At 41.0% G+C, this 8,055-nt stretch overlaps 1 protein-coding gene across 2 annotated transcripts in view; it reads right to left on the bottom strand.

Annotated features, from left to right (window-relative positions):
* Window positions 1-5,609: 5,609 nt before the first annotated feature.
* The window catches only part of ZNF462 (zinc finger protein 462), a 58,728-nt gene continuing 56,282 nt past the window's right edge, over window positions 5,610-8,055 (bottom strand). For both annotated transcript variants that reach the window (XM_065406472.1, XM_065406473.1), the window contains exon 12: window positions 5,610-6,355. In XM_065406472.1, the coding sequence (XP_065262544.1) occupies window positions 6,154-6,355 (202 nt within the window). In that variant the 3' untranslated portion in view covers window positions 5,610-6,153. The remainder of the gene's footprint in view (window positions 6,356-8,055) is intronic.

Raw genomic sequence — 8,055 nt, 5'->3', positions numbered from 1 at the left:
CTATGGGAAAGACACAATGCAACTAAGTTATAGGAGGATTTTTCCTTTTAGGGGAACAAAATAGCAAAATATTTCTAAAAGGCAAAAAAGATGAGAATGATTTTTTTCTGTCAAGTTTTACCATTGAGGCCAAGAATTTAGGGAGATTTGAATTGGCAAGAATATTCTGAATAATTAATGGTAAGAAAAGACGTACGTATTGGAAGGAATCTGAAACCTCATGCTCCAGGGCTTCAGTCAAACTAACTATTCTGGAGTAGGATTATACTTTCATGGGGACAGGTTATCCCACATGTGCCCACTGCAGGGTTTCTTGCATCTTGCAACTGGTGCTTGCCCCTCTTGGGAGAAAACGATACTTGGGCTAGATGGACTATGAGTCTGATCCAGCCTGGCAATTCCCATGTACTTCAGGAGCAAAATAGTTCTAAAATGAAAAATAAATGTCATAATCAATGACGCTAGGAAAAACTCACCTGCACCCTCTTCTTTTTTATCCAAATTTTACATAACTTGGGCCTGGATTCCTCCATCTATAACAAGTGCGAACACCAGCTAAGCAAAAACAAACAACATTGGCAAAACTTTGAATTTCAATTGATTTGAGGCAAGTCGCTGAAACAGATATGGAGTGGGGGAGGGGAGGGAATATCATGTGCGTGTGGTTCATGACAAATCTAATCAAGAGGTTTTGTCCAAGATGAAATCAAGTGATTCAGTTCACTATCCTCTCCTGTACAATCCTGTCACAACAAATCCATTCCCACTGAAGCTAATTTGCAGATTTTAAAATATTCAACGTTACCCATCCGCTAATGAAGCAAATAAACCTGCAGAGAAAATGTTCATGTTTAAAATTTGTTCAGAGATTATACGAAGAGAACGCCATCAGGTTTGATGTGCATTGTGTGTTGGCAAGAATACATCTGAATGGAGGCATGCTTCAAAGAAGACATTGGGCTTAATGCAGGGGTAACTGGGTGAATAGTCTGTTATATACAGGATGTCAGGCTAGATGATCTAACGGTCCCTTATAAATCTATGAATTAGCTGGCATGGCCTCACAGTAATTCACACTCTGCTCGAGCTGTTCCAGATTCTGATTTTTGTATTTCAGTCTCTTATGCTTAGTTTCCACAAGGAAAGTAACAGTCCCATGTCTCCATCTCAGAAGCGCAAACTAATCAAGAATGAGATGTGCCCTGAACCACCACTTAAATCCAAAACCCAGGTTGATTCAAAGAAGTGTACTTCCTTCCTTTCCTCCATGGACAGCTACCTTGGATTATTCTGCTAAATCCACTTCCACTTTTCAGAAGATCCGCCTGCTTGAGTGAGTGTAGTTTGGGAAGAGAAAAGTGAAAAGGCATCAAAAGATCAAGCTTAAGAGCAGTGATACTCAGACCTCAGTTCAGGAGCCAAATTAGCGATTAACATTCCCCAAAGGAGCCAGTCATGTGAATTCATTGTTTCCTTTACTACAGTACTATATATTCACATTTAAACAATATGACGGGGAAATAAAATTCTCACAGCAAAATGACTGACCAAGTATTATTACTTTATCAACTACAATTGGTTAATAACAAAGTAAAAGCATCCTGATGATTAATAGCTTAGATTGGTTAATAATTAAATCACTCGGTGTTTTAATATCATGTGCTGCGAAGAGCCGCAGGAGACACATTAAAGAGCCACTTGCAGCTCACGAGCATAGGTCCGAGTATCTGCCCTAGAGCATTGTAGCCTGTTGTCCAGAGCACCACGCAAGCTAACAAACACCCAACTTGTAATGATGCTTGTTACAATGGGCATGGCCAGCGATAACGTGACACAAAAACTAATGAGTTTGCAGAGAATCAGGATTTTATTAATGCTTTGTCTCTCGTTAGGCCAGGGACTTTCCCTTGACACAACAGGCCTTAGCTGAACCTCTTGAAGTTCATTATTCTGACACGCCCTCCCTCAGCCACTTTCAGTTAGCCTGATGCACACAACTGGCAGAGAGAATAGCTCTTCCTCTTTCTCACCAGAAAGTGAAATGGCATCAGCCCACAAGTGTTCAGTAAAAGTATTTCTGTGGCTGGGCCAACAGAGTTCAGTTTGTATTTAAATTTCCCCAAATGACCACGTAGTATTCCTACCAGTTGTGGGATCCAGACGTTCAATTTTCCATGCCCAGGCTGAATGACGTGCTCCTGTGGCTCTGGCTTTCCTTAGATAAGGCTGCATGAAGAGAGACCGTGAGTGAGGGAGCTTAAATGTATTGGGCCAGATGACCATCTCCCTTCACACTGGTGTACATGTAACTCACTAGGATTGACAATGGTGCAAGACCAGTGAGAGCAGTGCATGGAGGGGATGCAGATTGTAATTGTAAGCACAAAAAGAACAAAATCAAAGCAGTCAATTGGCAATAAGTTGACATAAAGGCACAAATGCTTACATAGATCTCCTGAGAAGGCAGAAAGGGAACCAGTCCTGGAGAACACAGCATGAGTGAACAGAAGACCAGCACAAAACATATGAGTTCTCAGAGGTCTAACTGCTCTCCAGAAAACCAGTGAATTTCCCCCAAGTGAAGAAAGATGGACTTTGAATGTTCTGTCTGCACTTGCAGTTTCCTAAATTGCGCTTTAATTCAATGCAGACACTTGAACCAGTTGAACTCGGAGACACACTCTGCTCCCCAGTGCAAATACGGAACTCCGAGCAGAAGCTCAAGGGGTCAGACTTTTCTCTCATTTCCAGCAGTATGAATCGGGGGTCATGCCACTGAAGTCAATGGAGTTCACTATTGTAACTTACTGGGAGCTTTATACCAGTGTAATACAAGACTAGAATTTGTCCCCCACAGTCTCTTACTACATTAGCAATGTAACTGCTGTTAGTATTAAACAATTACTTTTACAAATTCAGGTTAGCTCTGGGATGGAATAGATAAGAGTTTACAGAATGTTGTAAATCAATAATATATATAAATAAAATGATGAGAGGTTTCCAAAAAGCATCTAGAAAGACAGTGACCGAAACCTTTAGACATATTGTTCTGTTTTCTGTAGTTCAAGGGAATATGTATTTCAGCCCCCAAATTATTTTGATCTTGGTGGTATAAATGCCTAAAGAGAAGGGTACATATAATGTGATTTGATTATCAGAGTTTTGGTGCTATTTAGCACCCAGGCAATCAGCCCAATTCTGCTCCCAATGAATCAAAGGAACTTCTGGCATTATAGGAGGAGCAGGATCAGCCTGACACACCGACACCCCAAAAATGAACGCTTGCCACGTATTTCCAATGCATTGAAATATCTGTGGTTGCCGAGGAAAAGATTCCAGATCGGTCGTCAGTCACGAACACAAAGTCCTTTCTAGATTCTCAGAAGCAATACAAGAGTAAAAACGCCAGCCACAGTTGGCTGAAATCATATTTGCCCAAGGTAAAGTGCAAAATCAATTAAGCATCAGAGAGATCCTCAGATCATAGAATATCAGGGTTGGAAGGGACCTCAGGAGGTCATCTAGTCCAACCCCCTGCTCAAAGCTGGACCAATCCCCAAACAGATTTTTGCCCCAGATCCCTAAATGGCCCCCTCAAGGATTGAACTCACAATGCCGGGTTTAGCAGGCCAATGCCAAACCACTGTGCTATCTCTCCCCCCCAGAATGTTGAAAGGGACAAATACTACAGTAATGGGGGCCATTAAAAGTACTTATGATAGAACTATACACACACACACACACACTTTTAAAAAGTCTTTATTCATTTTCATTGCCTTTAAAAAAAAAAAAAAAAACACCCAAACCCGTCAGTGCAACAATCCTCCACCTCCCCCATCAGTAAGCAGTAATTTAAAATCAGGAAATACTGAGTGCTGGAGGCAATGGGTTAGCATTTTGCTATTTATTTCCTTCTGTCAAACTCTGAAAAAGTCCTCTGTATAAATTAAACAATGAAAAAAAATGTTATTTTCAATTCTATGTCATCATTACAGTTAACAGAATTCATAATAATGCATCTAAAATGTGGTGTCCACAATATATCAGGTATACATTGGGGGGAGGAGGGGGAGGAGAGAAAAAAGAAATATATGACATTCTAGGCTTGTTAAAAGGATAATGGTCCCATATTTTTATTAACAGGTTAGCAAAACAAAATCCAATGGATTACAATATTTACATGTTATTTGAAAAATAAAGTAGTGATAAAAGCATGTCACAATCATTTATTTCATTTTTTTTTTCTTTTTCGTTTTTGGTAACCATTACAAACACCCAATCCAGGTATGGAACTGTTTAAATACATTTGAAATGAGGCCAATTAAAAAAACAAATACAGACACAAAATATGTATTTATACTTGTCCCTCTGCTGTGTTTTCCACACGATGCTCCCTCCCACCTCCAAAGAAACCCCCCAAAAGATGAATCCTTAAAAGCAAAACCACCATGCTTTTCAAGTAGCACTTATTCCACAAATGCAACATTTTTGCCATCAATTTTATGTGAAGCTCTGTGGGATGCCGTCTTCTAACCAGCTTCCTGTCTTTTCCCCTCCCTCCCAATACATCCCCCCAAAAACAAAAAAACAAACAAAGAGACACATGCATTTCTAAAACTAGGTTTCAGTCAAGTACTTTCTACTTTTGGAAAGAAACTCTTTTTTTGTTCACGGTCAGAATATACCATGGGCCTGGATTCTGCACTCCTTACTCAGGCTAAACTCCCATAGACTTCAGTGGGTGTTTCACCAAAGGGGGAAAAAAATAAAAAAAGAGTGCAGGATCCTTCCCCATGGGTGTAGATTCCTATTTATTCTATGCTGCTCCCCTCATGCTAAGGAGGAGGGAAAAATAGCAACTCCTGTCTTGACTCAAGTTAGATTCAAGCTCCATGTAGTATGTAACTATTTCACCTCCCCTTGCAAAAACCTGTGTTATCAGAGACCCCCTCCCACCTCCCCACCGCACAAAAACAAAAAACCACACACCACATACAAAAAGGCAGCCAATCTTAACGAAAAGTTACTGGCGTGAGACTGATCAATGTTAATTTGACAAGCAACAGAACGGTTATGAGGACCTAAGTGGCTGGTCCGCAAGCTGCATAGCTGTGCCGTAAGTTTGGTTCTTTAGTTTAAATTTTTAAAAAAAGTTAAACTTCTTTGTTATTTCCATATGTTTAAAAAAAAATTTGTTCGCAAGAACAAGTCTCCTTTTCCCCTTTCCCCCCCATTGAAAAAGAAATCATTTTACATGAGAAACTTAATTGTGCTGTATTTGTAACACCTCAGGCAGATAGAAAACAAACATGTGGCAAACAAAACCGCACAATCAGTCACATGAATCTATCAAACCCTAAAATTATAGTTGAATACTAACAAACAGCTTACCTGGAATAAAGGATGACAATTCACAAACAGTTATCTAGGAATTAAAGTCTCTCTCTCTTTTTTTTTTGTATTTTTTTTTTACTAAAATAATTAAAAAATCACAGTATTTTAAGAAATAAAACCCACACTGGGATTTTAAGCACAATTTGTTTTCCTTTCTTTAAAACTTCTTTTTTTTCTTCCTCCATTCACCATCTCAGCCAGCAGTCTCTACATTTAACCACAACGACAACAGGTAGTACTGACAAATGCAGAGATTTCCCTTGGTTAATTTTGAGGTACTAAGAAACAGGTGACTGTTTTATGCAAAGCAGTTTTTTTTTTTTTATCCTTTCTTTTCTTTTCTAAAGCAGTTGCATTCAGTCTGGAAAAGTGTAATGTATTAAAACTAGAAAAACGCACTGAAATTTGTGCGTCAAAAAGTTGTCCCCCCTTCTTCCACGCTCACGACGCTTCCGTTCTCAAACAATCCAAGTCTCCATTGCAAAGCACATTGTGTAATGTAGGAACCCGGGAAGTTGCTTCGTTAGTCCAAGATGAATGTAACTTCCCATTGTCAAAATCCAGAAGAAAAGATGCAGTGATGTAATGGAGCCACTTATTCCATCATTTAAATAACTTTAATATACACACACTCACACAGGTACCAGTGCTTTGAAAATAGATCATTCAGTCCTAAAAGCAGCTTTGTTTCTTCCTTCAGCCCACCCCCCACCCCTTTCATCACTGTTCAAGTAGGTTAATTAAAATCACACCAAATGCTTATTCGTTTTTGGCCTCTGTGTTCTCTTGGAGAGATTTATCGGCAGCCACACCAAGGACTGCAGTTTCATTCTTGTGGGAAAAGTCCACCATTTCCTCACTGCTTTCCTTTTCTTCTGCTGAGGGTACCTTAACATTTTCCTCTGTGTTCTCCTTGGGCTGGTCATCCTCACTGATCCCTCGCTTACTTTCATTCAGGACCCTGGAAATTCGAGCAACAGAAAGTGGAGAACTTTACAATCAGACCCACAAAGCCCTCCTTTACTTACTGCAGCAGGGAAAAACAACTCGCTTCTCCTCTAATGACATTCAGAGAGAATACAACTAGTCAAACCTCCAACATCTAATATGATACATAGGCTTGCAACAGGACAAGTGACAGAATGAAACACTAATTTCTGTGTATTCACAGAGTTTGACATTTGGTACTTATTCATTATGGGCTGCTGAACATAAGGGCCAGGAACAATCCCAAATTTGATGTTTGACCTTTTCATTAGAGGTCACTGAAAGGTCATCCCCCTTCCCCTTTTCCCTTGTACTCATCATTTGTATTAGAATTGGTCCTAAAGTGTGCTAGGTATGTGAGTGGGAAGACAGTCCTTCCCTGAAGAGTGAACAATCTAAAAAGGCGAATGGCTTTTCAACCATTGAAGTGCCTTATGAGCTGCAGTCTTTCAACTCAGTACCCTCATCATTACGATTATAAAGCCCCACTGCACTAGGTGCTGTCCCACACAGTGTAAGCACTTTAGGGCAGAGACAAGATAGAGGGTAAGAAAGCGGAAGTGTTTGTTACCCCCAGAAGTAAGGTTATCATGCATCTAGGCAGATTTTTCAAATAACAGGCAATGTCCGGGATTTTTGCAGAGCAATCACTGCATCTCAGAAAGAGCCCCAATTGGTCCATTTCCCTGCAGCCCCAGCTGCTGGATCCCACCCACCCCAGGCCCTCAGCCCTGGGGTCCTACAAGGAGGCGCTGACTGATGGCTGTCACTGCATCCTGGGCTTGCACCAGCCACCCTGACAGGGAGCGACACTGCCTCTCACCTCCTGTGAGTATCCCTGCGAGCACCCCCCAAATACCCTACTAGTACACACCCCCTAGGTATCCCTTCTAGCGCCCCCCGATACCCCGGTACACACACACAGCCTCAGTACCCCCCAAATACCCCCTCCAGCACTCCCAACTGTCCCCCCCTCTTCAGCTCCCTCCCCCTCCAGCAGCGACCTCTTTTGGGGACCCTAAAATATGGTAACCCTACCCAAAAGGTTGTCAGTCTAGCAATATACAAAAACTACATTAACGTCTTCCAAGTGACAGCAATGTTGCAAGAACCCTCCATTTCAGAGTACATAAGGAGCATTTAAGAGATTTCAGACAAAAATATTCTCAAAGGCAAGCGAGTGTACCAAACCCCACAGCTGACTGCACCATCCACGTGCAACAGTGTGGACTGCTATTAATGAGTGCACAATTTAAAATCATTTGCTATTAACCTCAGAGCAGGACTTTTAGAAAGATGTCCTCTGCCTGAAGATTTCAAAACTTTTGTGCACATAATTTACCGTAAGTTTAATATCAGTGTTCTAAGACAAAGAATAGAAAGGGAAATCAAAAGAGTGGAGCCCATGCGGAAAGTGCACAATGATTTGTAGGCATCTTCAATGCTGGCCTATGAGCTTGAAAATGGCAACAGTAGTATCCAGCTTCATTAGGTCAATGAAGTGGTGTTCAGATCAGGATTGGATTCTGAGGTCAGGTTTAAGGCCAATCTGGTCCCATGATTCAAGTTTGGATTAGATGGCACTGTATTCCTGGAGCTGTTCACACAAAATTCTGAACCAAATTGGTGGACGTTTCTGAAGATGTGCTGTGCTTGTGAGACTTCTGCCATCTT

This window comes from Emys orbicularis, chromosome 6 (genome assembly GCF_028017835.1).
Source record: "Emys orbicularis isolate rEmyOrb1 chromosome 6, rEmyOrb1.hap1, whole genome shotgun sequence".
Taxonomy (NCBI): Eukaryota; Metazoa; Chordata; order Testudines; family Emydidae; genus Emys; species Emys orbicularis.
This window is presented reverse-complemented; position numbering and strand designations above follow the sequence as displayed.